The sequence below is a fragment of the Felis catus genome, chromosome E3, assembly GCF_018350175.1.
Source record: "Felis catus isolate Fca126 chromosome E3, F.catus_Fca126_mat1.0, whole genome shotgun sequence".
In the NCBI taxonomy this organism is placed as follows: Eukaryota; Metazoa; Chordata; class Mammalia; order Carnivora; family Felidae; genus Felis; species Felis catus.
The window spans coordinates 6,902,444-6,915,313 of NC_058383.1; the positions used below are offsets into that span (position 1 = coordinate 6,902,444).

Consider the following 12,870-nt stretch of genomic DNA (forward strand, 5'->3'; position numbering starts at 1 on the left):
GAACCCATCATAGCTGAGCATGGGTTTTTGAGGCAGATGAAAGAGTATTAGTTCCCACAGAGGTCTGGTTTCCAAGTAAAATAAAAAAAGCTTTGTGTTTAGGTGAAACTTTGTGTTAGGTAAGGCTTTGTGTTTATTAGCTTTATCAGGCATCAAGAGCATTAAGTTTTATCAAGCATCTAGAATTAGCAGATGACATGAATCTTTCCTTGTTTGCACATATTCTATGTACCTCTCTGCTGGGGAACATAGAAAGGGACATCCCACCCAACAATATTCTTAGTACCATCTTGACTAGCATCTGCCTTTCCTATTGAGATGAGGCAGAGTCCTGTGACCTGGAAGACAGAGAAGGCAGGTGCTTTCCATGGGTCTCCATGGATTAGGAACAGAATTATAACCCATTTGTTGTGGGTCTCATTATTTCCCGTAGTGATCCTTATCAGGGAAGGGCAAACGTTGATTATCAGTACTGTAGAGTGCAGAAGACTTTTCAGTCTCTCTCTATGTTCGCTTATTTACAATATATTCTTGTGATCAATAACTGTTGGGAAGCTAATTGCAGTCACTGAGTCTCAGTATCTATGAATGCAAACTGGAGATAATAGCATGACCCTTTGGAATGATGCCCAGTGAAGGCACCAAAAGGGGAAAGAAATATTTCAGAATTCCTGGGACTTTCTCTTCTACTTTTCCTGGGGATCATCTTCCAGCTCCCCATGTCTGTCCTGTGTTGGTATTCCAGCTTGGAGCCACTTCTTTCTTAATTACCTTTTTGTAGGGCTCCATTGTCTCAGAGAATCCAGAGGTATGCCACGCAATCAATCCATGGTTTCTCAGGACATGCAGACAAAGAACATGGGTCAGATTGATGTTAATGAGCCAGTGTAATTTCTAGATGCCCTGTTATCGATTTCTCCCATTAGGTATCTAGCATGGTCACCAACGATCCTCCCAGAAAGGATATACTGGAAGCCCAGTAATTTAACCTCTACCAACTCAACTCCATCAACCTTTCCGAATGCCCCCTGAGCATATAGCGCTTTGTTGGAGACTAAGGACATAATTTTTATGACTACTTTGACTGTGCCTGTGAGAAACTTTCTATCTGTAAGGCAAATAGGGGTGGAGACCAATGAGAGGGGTGGAGAGGACAGAGAACAAGAAAAGAACTTGGGCTCATAAGACAGAAATTTCGCAGATAAGGAAGTGGTTATATCTGTTCAAGGAGATTGGTGAGGAAAAACTCCAAAATAGGGGCTTCTGTCGCAGCTGGATTTGAGGAGGAGTAAGATCCTTCTAGGATACACAGGGGCATTTCTAGGCAGAGGAAACTACATGAGTAAACACGAGTAGACCCAGGTTGTTTGAAGGATTTCAAGTATTTTGGAGTGCAGGCAGCCATGATGACAAGGACAGGTTAGAGACTTAAGAACAGTGACTTTACCTGAGTTTCTCAAACCTTTGAGATTATTGATAACACTGATTGAGTTGTTTATTGATTTCCCACAGAATATGAACTTAAAGGTCAAACTGGGAGTGTCCATGATGCTTTGCCAACACTCGTGGGTGGGGAGGCACCTTCAGCTGGAGCACAGGTTGTACCAGCTGGGGCTCCAGTCCCACCCCCTCTTCAGTATATACATTCCAGCCTCACTGAATCACTGCTGGTGGGAAGGAAAGCTCCACACGCACAGGCCAGCAAAGACTGGCGCACACTGCTGAAAGAGAGTAGAGGAGATTCACAGAGGGAAAGTGGCCATGGACCTGATCCCAAGCTTTTCCACAGAAACCTGGCTTCTCCTGGCTACCAGCCTGGTGCTCCTCTATCTGTGAGTAACTGTTCAGGCTCATCGCCTCTGGAACCTTGCTAATCAGCAACCTCTACCCCTTTTTCTTGCCTGTTCTGTGGATGAAGAGTTAACAAAAGGAAGTTCCTGAAGTGTTGGGTGCTTCAAACAAGCTAGAAACACATAAGGGGTTATTATTGATGTCCCTCAGCTCTGCGGAAGGAGTACCCCCATGCCCCAACTCCAATTTCTGTAGTTAGGAGGGCTGAGAGATATTATTTGCTCTTGGCGATGATCTTCTGATTCAGCCCCTGTTGGGACCTAGACCCATCAAGCAGAATTCACCAGAGACAGATTAAAATCAATAGGCCCCTGTGCTCGGGGTCCTCATCCCCATCTCAAGATCTGGGGATTCTGGAGGCAGAGGACTGACTTGGGTCTTGTCTCATTATATTCACCTTCCTGCTCTGTGTCCGCTAAGGATACATGTAAAAGGATTGGGCCTGTGTCTCTCAGGTGGCTCCTGCTCCCCTCCCTCCTGCCAGCAAGCATCATGTACACAAGTGCACCCAGACTTCCAGGGTGGCTGGATGTGCCTCACCTTCCTCTTCAGAATGGACTCTTCCCTCTTTTCTGTGCCCCTCTCCTGGCCACTCCCCGACCTTGTAATATGCAGAACTCCTTACCCTAAATGAGTACCTTTAGAGCTGAAGAGACTTGGCAGAAATCTTGAAATTTTATTCATTTCAGGTTTTCCTTCTAGTGTCTGGGAAGGTTAGCATCAGTATAGAGATTTCTTCCTCCCTCGATATGAAATCTGCCAGCAGGCTGCAAAGACATAGCCCTGAAAGCAAATTTGGATATTAAATATGTTTTTTCCCTCTATGTTACAGTACAGGAGGAAAATCAAAATCATTAGCAGAGGAATTCCTTTCAGTGGTGGGTTTCCCAGTATCCTGGAACAGGTTGGGAACGGACTTAGTTTCCAACTTCAGTCCCCCTTCTCTGCAGCTCAAGAGAACCAGGATGTCTGACAACAGAGACTTACGTGGAGCTGAAAGCATCCCACTTTTCTATGAGGCCAATTGAGGCTGGGACACAGTTTTAATTGTACAGAAATAAGAACACTGGTTGCTCCAGGCCTCTATAAAGATAGATTCAAGTAGGATCAGACCCCAGGGGCCCCTGAGTGGCCCCACTGGTTGAGTGTCCAACTATGATTTGCACTCAGGTCATGATCCCATGGTCATGGGATAGAGTCCTGCATTGGGCTCTGTACCGAGTGTAAGATTCTCTCTCTTTCTCTCCCTCTCTTCCTTGCTCATGCTTTCTCTCTCTCTCTCAAAAAGAAAAACACAAAACAAAAAAGGACCCCAGACCCCAAATAGCAACAGGGACTACAAGGAAGGAAAAGAAGAAAGGTCTCTGAGCAAACTGTTAAGAACATTTTGATATAGACTCTCAGTAACCCTCTGTTACTGAGTGAATATAATTAAGCAAACTCTCATCATTGGAGCAGAAAAATTTTTTTCTCTTCCTTCCTAGAATGACAATCTCTAAAATCATGGAAGAGTCATTTACTAAATAGGCATGAATGAATTTCCTGGAAGAATTCAGCATGAACTTTTCAGGAGATCTCAAGTATGGAAACATTTTTCAAGTGTTCAGTCTAGGATTGGGACTGTTAAATTTTCAGCTGCTCTTAGCTAATCATCATCATTATTATTACTGTTTGGGGTCTACAGTGGAGAAGGGAAAGGAGATGATGAATGAATGTAACAATTGCCATTGGAATTGACGTTATTATTTCTTCCCTACATGTTACCTCCTCTCTTACCTGTTCTGGTTCTGCGTCAGTGATGGGCCAGTCCCCGCACCTCTTCCACCATCCCTGTGACCAGGCTTTCTCTTTAACTTTATAGATATGGGACCCACACACATGGACTTTTTAAGAAGCTGGGAATTCCTGGGCCAAAACCTCTGCCTTTTTTGGGAACTGCTCTGGGGTACCGTCAGGTGGGTGTTGTTTGAGCTCCCAGCTCCCTCTTTTGCTTCTTATGGTTGCAAATTCCAGCTTAGTTCCATATTAAAAATACTCCTCAGCAGGAAGTTCTTAGGTTTCAGTAGGAAGTTCTTAGGTTTCAGACTTTCCAGAAATGGTGTCATAGTCTCCACCCAGCATATGGCCAGGTGCACCCCAGGGCTCTCTCTTGTCTGTTCTTAGGAGCCTCAGGTTTCCCCTGCGCTGGCAGTCCAGATCTCTGGCTGATGCAGCACAGGACTTGCTGTTCCAACTTGGAGCATCGTGAAGAGTTCTTTGGCAGGTGCAGGTTCCCATGAAGGCATAATTGTACTTGTTATTAGTTGAAAAGTGTCAAGGGGTTCCCTGGTGGTGGCTCATTAGGCTCTGTATGCTAGAGTCAGACTTTCCTGTTCATAGCATGAGCTCTGAGTAGCCTTTTGGTTTTCCTGGATGGCTCTGGAACTTCAGTTTATGGGCAGCTCCAGATTCACCTTTGGGGAGTTTGCACATACTTGAATTCTCCTAAGAATTGCCAACCCCCTGCAGTTATTTTAATGACTCTAACCCATCCTTTGCTAATGGTGACAGCTTTTGGGATTTGAGTGGTTGAACCAGAATTTTCTGTTTTACTTCTCTGCCTTCAAAGGAGACACCCTATGGGTGAGTCTGAGCAGGGAAGGGGTCTAACTGAGGCAAGACGTTGCTTGTCTATTGACTTCAGATTTTAACCTCCAAATGAATTGCATCTGTGTGGGTGTGGGTGTGGGTGTGGGTGTTTTATTTTTCACACAAAGGTAGAACCACTCATACAAAATCACTAGAAAAGAGTTGTTTTGACAAAACTATTAAAGATTTAAAGTAACTGAATGGAATGTACTAGCAGACACACAGACTGAATGTTGAGGAGCCATATGGTTAATCCAGCTCTGATGCCTCATCCCAGGCCTGGCTCCTGAACAGAAGGTAGAAGCTCATGTCCAGAAGACAAGTAGGCAGAGTCTATATTACACACTGCTCTCTGCCTCAGAGTTCCTTTCCCACAGACCTGAGGCTTGTTCCTCAGATTCCACTTCTCCTGGCCTCCAGTGCTCAGTTATCGTTAAGAACTTCCTGGACTTTTTCCTCTCTGAAAAAGCAATAATCTCCTTTCCACTTTCCCCAAATCAACTCCTTAGTACATGAACCCACATTTTGGACCCTGTTTTGCATAGTTAAAACATCAAAATTACTGCTGAAACATAGAGACAGGAAGTTTTGTTGTTTCCTGATTTTGAAGTGACATAAGTGAAAACTCAGAGCAAGTGTTTTAATTTGCACCATCTTTTGTGGATTGGTGGCACCGTCCCCTCTTTTCTGTGTGAGAACTGGAAGTGAGCCCACTTTGTCATTCCTCCATTCATCTCTCACTTTCTCACTCAACAAACATGTGTTAGACTTCATGTAGATCTGCTAGACTGAAAGAGGGCACAGGTGTCTTAATTTCCTAAATCTTCTGGAAATCTAGTAAGGCTCATGAGATCAATGAACAAGGGGCCATGCTGACTTTCCCTCAGCTTCCATTTCCTCACATGTCCCTGAAGGTAATAATTCAGATGGTTATGACATTTAGAGACACCCATGCACAAGCCAAACATGTCAGAAAGACAGAGGTTACAGGGTCTTCATAGATGGGCTAAGATGTTCAGTATCTACAGTACTAGCAGACAACTCAAGAGAGACTTGAACTTCTCCATTTCATATCTGCTGTTTTCTCCTTTCCCATAAGATGTCTGTGAATAAGAGCTTCCCTCTATCTGCCAATGAGAGGTAGTAAGCCACATTTCATGCAATCTGAGTTGTATTTGTGTCCTTTAGAGGTAAGGCTCAGTACATTTAGTTTGTTTTAATATGTTTTGTTTCTCCTTGCAGGGTTTTTGTGAATTTGATGAGAAATGTTTTAGAACGTATGGAAGAATGTGGGGGTGAGTAATCTGGAAACTTCCAGTGGATAGGCTTGTTATGATGAGGCCCTCACAGTGTAGACAGTCTCAGTCAAGAGCCCCTTGGGATGAAGCCCTCTCATTAAAACTCCTGAAACCTCCCCTTCCCAGGATTGCATGTGTGACAAGGTGGACAAGTCCAAATATGAATCGGGTCTGGAGAGCTGCAGGGTATCATTTATATTTTGGATTAATATGTGCTTTTGATAGAAGGGCTTTTGTAAACAGAGTGGAAAACCATTTCTGCTCAGCTCTTTTCTTACTCTGTCTGCAAGTGTGTAGTTTGTTTTGTTTTGTGTTTTAGTACTAAGCCAAGACTTTCCGATAGAACTATAGTCAAGTATTTCTTTTTCCAATTCTATAGACTGGAAGAGATGTAGGAAATTTCCAAAGCACAGTATTTCCCTGGTGGGCTGATGGACTTGGGATTTTGTAGTATGGCCTTGGCGGCTTGCAGTGGATGCTCCCAATGAGGTTGGCTAGAGGTTTGCTGAAGCAGTGTGAGAGGTATAGTGTGGTGCTGGGCTGCTCACAGCCAGTGTTGTACCTCTTTATCTTCTCTGGTCAAGTCCTCAGAATCCATAGGGCTCTGCTGAGTTGGTGTGGCCCATAAGCAACATGAAGGAATAGAGAGAACACAGATCTCTGGATTGCCACTGGTTTATTTTCAGTGTCCCTCCTACATTCAGTACTGGTCAGCTCTGGCTAGAGTCAGTAAATGGTTCTCATGCTTGGCTATGGATAAGGACCACCTAGGAGGGCTTGCTAAAAATGCATATTCTTGGTTTCCATCCTCCATTAACACAGAATTTGGAGGATGTGGGGTGGGTGCAAGAATCCAAATTTAACTGGTAGTAGAAGTCGTATTAGGGCTGTGAGATCATGAAAAGAGAGGGTAACTCCAAACCACTGTCCCTTGTCCACGCTTGTCTTGTTTTAACAAACAAAGATGTAGGAAATCACCCAAGAAAGATGATCAGGTTGATGGGAATGCTGACCTAAGTGCCACTTCAGTAACTACTATCACTGCTTCAACACGAAGTATACTCGACTCACACTGAAACCTTCTGAGTTTTAGAATACTTTTTGCAGATGGGGAGCATTTAGTGCAGTGGTTCTCCTCCATTTTTATATCTGATCACAAAGCATTTGAAGTTACTCTGTGACATCAAAGGAAGAATAGGGGACTTATGGAATATCTTCCATTTTGTTCTAACAAATGCAAATGATTTGTAGTAGAAAACACGATGCCAGAGAATGCTGTAATTAAGTGTAATCTAAAACTCATGCCAGTGGCTGGTTCCCATTAATGGGTCATACGGACAGTCAGGAGGTCAGGATCACATATAAGGAGTCAGCTTTGTGTGATACATGTGTCACAAGTGGACTTGTCCTGCTACTAAGGGTTGTCACCTATATGGAGCCCAAGGGATTCACACTTGGGACCCACCTATAAAAATAAATATAAGTAATAAAGGAAAATATATCTAAAATGAATTTACATGTTGCTTGTGTTTCTTTATCCTCTTTGTTTTTTGTTTCAAATTTTTCTGAGTTAATGCTACCAAGGATTTCTCTTTAATATTTAAATAATATTTCCTTTAAAATGTAACTAGGAAGCATATTTTAGAAAATAGAGCAAAGAAGTAATTCATAATTTTGCCATCCCTTTTTGAGCATTCCAAGTCTCTTCATTTGCAGACATATCTTACATATTTGTGATCATTGTGTCTACAATTTTCATCTAATATTATGTCATGTTCATTTCATGTATTGATATATCTTCAAAATTATAATTTTCAGTGACTGAGTGGGTGGATTCTCCTTCATTATTTTTTCGTTCTTAGATAATTTACTTGCCCCCAGTTATTTACTAACCTAACTTCTTCTTTGATAATATATATAAAATATTTGAAATGTTTGAAGTACTTCTAAAATATTTGAAATAGTTTTACCATACAAAAAATTATAGAGAATAGTCCCAGAAATACCCATGTAAACACATGGACTTAATAAAGGTTCTAATGTTATTTCTGACTGTGGAATGGATTAGGTAACATCAGGTTAAAAGTCTGGACTTCCAAGAGTGGCTGCCACTGCAGAAACTGGCACGTTAAATTTAATCAGCTCTGTTTTCCCGACATAGGTTTTATGATGGGCGACAGCCAGTGTTGGCGATCACAGATCCGGACATGATCAAAACAGTACTAGTGAAAGAATGCTATTCTGTCTTCACAAACCGGCGGGTAGGCATGGATTTATTTTAAATTTACATAGTTATTTATAAAGCTTTTATTTCAAAATAATAATGGATTTACTGGAAATTGTCCCAGGAGGTGTCATGTCATGTGACCTTCAAGCTGTTTTCTCTAAGACAGTATCTTGCTTAACTATATAGGACAGTATCAAAGCAGAATTTGTCATTGGTTCTAGCCACAGAGCTTATTCAGATTCCAGCAGTTTTATGTTTACCCATTTGTGTGTGTGTGTGTGTGTGTGTGTGTGTGTGTGTGTGTGTTGCTGTCTGAACATTTATCTTACTTGTAGATTAGTGTATCTACCACCACAATCACGTTACAGAGCTGTTCCATCACCAAAAGCCTCCCTCTTACTATTCTTTTGTAGGCACGGTGTGTAGCTTGTCTATTTGTTGTATCAGGGTCTTCAGCAGAGCAAACTTTATTTTTTATTTTCATAAGGCCAGTTTATTCGTTTTTTCCTTTTATGGGTTATGACTTTGGCATCAAGTTTGAAAACTCTTCACCTAGCCCTAAGTCGCAAAGATTTTCTCCAAGTATTTAGTTTTATGTTTTACATTTAAGTATATAGTTTTGTATAGTTTTGTGTTTTACATTTAAGTCTGTGATCTGTTTTGTGTTAATTTTAGTGTTAATTGTGAGGTGTGAAGTTTAGGTCAAAGATCTTTGTTTTTAGCCCTTGAATGTCTAATGGCTCCAGCACCAGTGTGAAAAGGCTGTACTTCCTCCACTGAATTGCTTTTGTACCAATACCAAATTCAATGGTGCCTCTGTGTGTGTGTGTGTGTGTGTGTGTGTGTGTGTGTTTCTCATTCCCAGTTCTGTTCTTTGATCCTTGAATCTATCCCTGCACCGGTGCCAGGCTGTCCTGATTACTGTAGCCATATAGTACCTCTAAACATATGTCCAGTGATTCCTCCCATTTTATTTTTGTTAGAATTGTGTTATTCCAGTGCCTTTGCCTTACAGTACAAATTTATAACTAGCTTATCTATGTTTATATAATATTTTCCAAGGCTTTGGAAGACATGATTTAATCCTATCAATCAATTTGTGGAAAATCTGTATCTTTACCTCGTCATGTCTCTCAATGTATGAACACAGTGTGTGTTTATTTAGGTTTTCTCTTATTCTTTTCACCAACATTTTGTCCTCTGCATAGAGATCTCATACACGTTTTGTTAAATGTGCACCTAAAGTATTTTGCCTTCTTTGAGTGTTTATAATTGTTGTGTTTTTAATGGGTTTTGACATATTCTTGTTATTATATAGAAATGTGATTGGTTTTTGTGTTGATTTTGTTTCCTACAACCCAGCTTAGTTCATTTATTTGATGCAGTGGTCTTTTTTTCCTAAAGTTTATTTATTTTGGGAGAGATAGAGAGAATCCCAAGCAGGCTCTGCAATCTCAGCCCAGAGCCCAATGTGGGGCTCCAGTTCATGAACTGTGAGATCATGACCTGAGCCAAAATCCAGATCTGGACACTTAACCAACTGAACTACCCAGGTACCTTGAGGGCTCTTTTTTTTATATTCCTCAATATTTTCTACATTGACAATTATGTCACTTGAAATAAGGACACTCTGATGTTTATTTTTCCAATCTGTATGCCTTTTATTTCCTTGCTTTGTCTTATTGCATTAGCTAGGATTTCTACTACAATGTTGAATAAGAGTGGTGAGAGTGAACATTTTTGCCTTGTTCCTCATGTTAGGAGGAAATATTCAGTCTTTTTCCACTTAAAAATTCATATATATATATTTACAATGAAACTGTATATGTTTGTGATGTTTTGATTTACGTATTATTATGAAATGAGTGTGACAAGTGAATTAATGTAACCATCACCACCCAGAGTTATTTTGTGTGTGTGTTAAGAACATGGAAGATGTATTTTTTTTTTTTAGCAAATTTCAGGTATACAGTACAATGTTAATAATTATAATCACCATGCAGTATATTCAGTCTCTAGAACTTAGTCATCTTATAACCAAAAGTTTACATTGTTTGATTAGTATCTGTCCCTTGCCCTCTGACCCAGCCTCTGATAATTATCACCTACCCACTATACTGAGCTTGACTTTATTTTTCTAGATTCCACTTATAAGTGGGATCATGAGATACCTGTCCTTCTGTGTCTAGTTTTGTTCCCTTAGTATCTTGCCCATGCTGTCCAGATTCATCCATCCTATTGGAAATGGCAGGATTTCCTTCCTTTTTAAGGCTAAGTAATATTCCATTTTCTTTATCCATTCATCTGTCCATTTACACTTAAAGTAATTTTTTTTAACTTAAAGTAATTATTGATAGGTTAGGACTTACTGTTGTCATTTCAGCAGTCCAGATGTTTCATAGATCATTGTTCCTTTCTCCTGTCTTCCTTTATGATTTTATGTTGCTTTTTTTTTTAATAGTGGTATGCCTCTATTTTTCCTCTTTATCTTTTCTGTGTCTACTCTAGGTTTTTGCTTACAAAAAACATCTACTCTAGGAGGTCTACATAAAACATCTTATAGATACAGCAGTCTATTTTAAGCTAATATGAACTTAACTTTGTTCACATTAAAAACTCAATGTTTTTACTCCTCCACCACCAATTTTATGTTTTTGATGTAACAATTTACATATTTTTATATTGTGTATTTAACAAATTAACAAATTATTATTTTAATTATTTGTCTCTTAACCTTTCACTAGAGTTATAATGATTTGGCTATCACCAGTACAATATCACTGTGTTCTGAATTTAACTATATATTTACATTTACCAGTGAGGTTTTAAACTTTCATGTGATTTCATGTTACTAGTAAGTGTCCTTTTTTTTCAACTTGAAGAACTCCCTTTAGTCTTTCTTATAATGCAGATTTAGTGGTGATGAATTCTTTCCACTTTTGATGCTCTGGAAATATCCTTATCTCTCATTTCTTTTTTTTAAGTTTATTTTAATTTATTTTGAGAGAGAGAGTAAGCAGGAGAGGGGCAGAGAGGGGTAGAGAGAGAATCTGAAGCAGGCTCCATGCTAATAGTCCAAAACCTGATGCTAGGCTTGATCACACTAATCGTGAGATTGTGACCTGAGCCAAAATCAAGACACTTAACCAACAGATCCACCCAGGCACCCCAAATTCTCTCTCTTCAGAAGGTCTTCTTTTCTGGGTAAGTATTCTTGGTTGGTATTTTTTTTTCAACACTTTGAATAAATCACACACTAACTTCTGGCTCTCAAGATTTCTGCTGAGGAATCAGCTGATAGCCTCATGGATGTCCCCTTGTATGTGATGAGCTCTGTTTCTCCTGATGCTTTCAAGATTTTTCTAGTTTTTAATTTTTGACAGTTTTATTATAATGTGCCTTGGTGAAGTCTATTTTGGATTCAATCTTATAGGGGACTTTTACGCTTCATGTCTTTTTTTTTTTTAATTAATTTTTTTAATCTTTTTTTTTAATATATGAAATTTATTGTCAAATTGGTTTCCATACAACACCCAGTGCTCATCCCAAAAGGTGCCCTCCTCTATACCCATCACCCACCCTCCCCTCCCTCCCACCCCCCATCAACCCTCAGTTTGTTCTCCGTTTTTAACAGTCTCTTATGTTTTGGCTCTCTCCCACTCTAACCTTTTTTTTTTTTTTCTTCCCTTCCCCCATGGGTTTCTGTTAAGTTTCTTAGGATCCACATAAGAGTGAAACCATATGGTATCTGTCTTTCTCTGTATGGCTTATTTCACTTAGCATCACACTCTCCAGTTCCATACACGTTGCTACAAAAGGCCATATTTCATTCTTTCTCATTGCCACGTAGTATTCCATTGTGTATATAAACGACAATTTCTTTATCCATTCATCAGTTGATGGACATTTAGGCTCTTTCCATAATTTGGCTATTGTTGAGAGTGCTGCTATAAACATTGAGGTACAAGTGCCCCTATGCATCAGTACTCCTGTATCCCTTGGATAAATTCCTAGCAGTGCTATTGCTGGGTCATAGGGTAGGTCTATTTTTAATTTTTTGAGGAACCTCCACACTGCTTTCCAGAGCGGCTGCACCAATTTGCATTCCCACCAACAGTGCAAGAGGGTTCCCATTTCTCCACATCCTCTCCAGCATCTATAGTCTCCTGATTTGTTCATTTTGGCCACTCTGACTGGCGTGAGGTGATATCTGAGTGTGGTTTTGATTTGTATTTCCCTGATGAGGAGCGATGTTGAGCATCTTTTCATGCGTCTGTTGGCCATCCGGATGTCTTCTTTAGAGAAGTGTCTATTCATGTTTTCTGCCCATTTCTTCACTGGGTTATTTGTTTTTCAGGTGTGGAGTTTGGTGAACTCTTTATAGATTTTGGATACTAGCCCTTTGTCCGATATGTCATTTGTAAATATCTATTTCCATTCCATTGGTTGCCTTCTAGTTTTGTTGGTTGTTTCCTTTGCTGTGCAGAAGCTTTTTATCTTCATAAGGTCCCAGTAGTTCATTTTTGCTTTTAATTCCCTTGCCTTTGGGGATGTGTCGAGTAAGAGATTGCTACGGCTGAGGTCAGAGAGGTCTTTTCCTGCTTTCTCCTCTGGGGTTTTGATGGTTTCCTGTCTCACATTTAGGTCCTTTATCCATTTTGAGTTTATTTTTGTGAATGGTGTGAGAAAGTGGTCTAGTTTCAACCTTCTGCATGTTGCTGTCCAGTTCTCCCAGCACCATTTGTTAAAGAGGCTGTCTTTTTTCCATTGGATGTTCTTTCCTGCTTTGTCAAAGATGAGTTGGCCATACGTTTGTGGGTCTAGTTCTGGGGTTTCTATTCTATTCCATTGGTCTATGTGTCTGTT

The 12,870-nt window shown here is 40.2% G+C and overlaps 1 protein-coding gene across 1 annotated transcript in view; it reads left to right on the forward strand.

The window, feature by feature from the left end:
* Positions 1-1,669: 1,669 nt before the first annotated feature.
* The window catches only part of CYP3A131 (cytochrome P450 family 3 subfamily A member 131), a 62,919-nt gene continuing 51,718 nt past the window's right edge, over positions 1,670-12,870 (forward strand). Inside the window, 4 exon segments of the mRNA NM_001246278.2 lie at positions 1,670-1,832; positions 3,713-3,806; positions 5,722-5,774; positions 7,939-8,038. Coding sequence (NP_001233207.1) covers positions 1,762-1,832; positions 3,713-3,806; positions 5,722-5,774; positions 7,939-8,038 — 318 coding nt within the window. The 5' untranslated portion in view covers positions 1,670-1,761.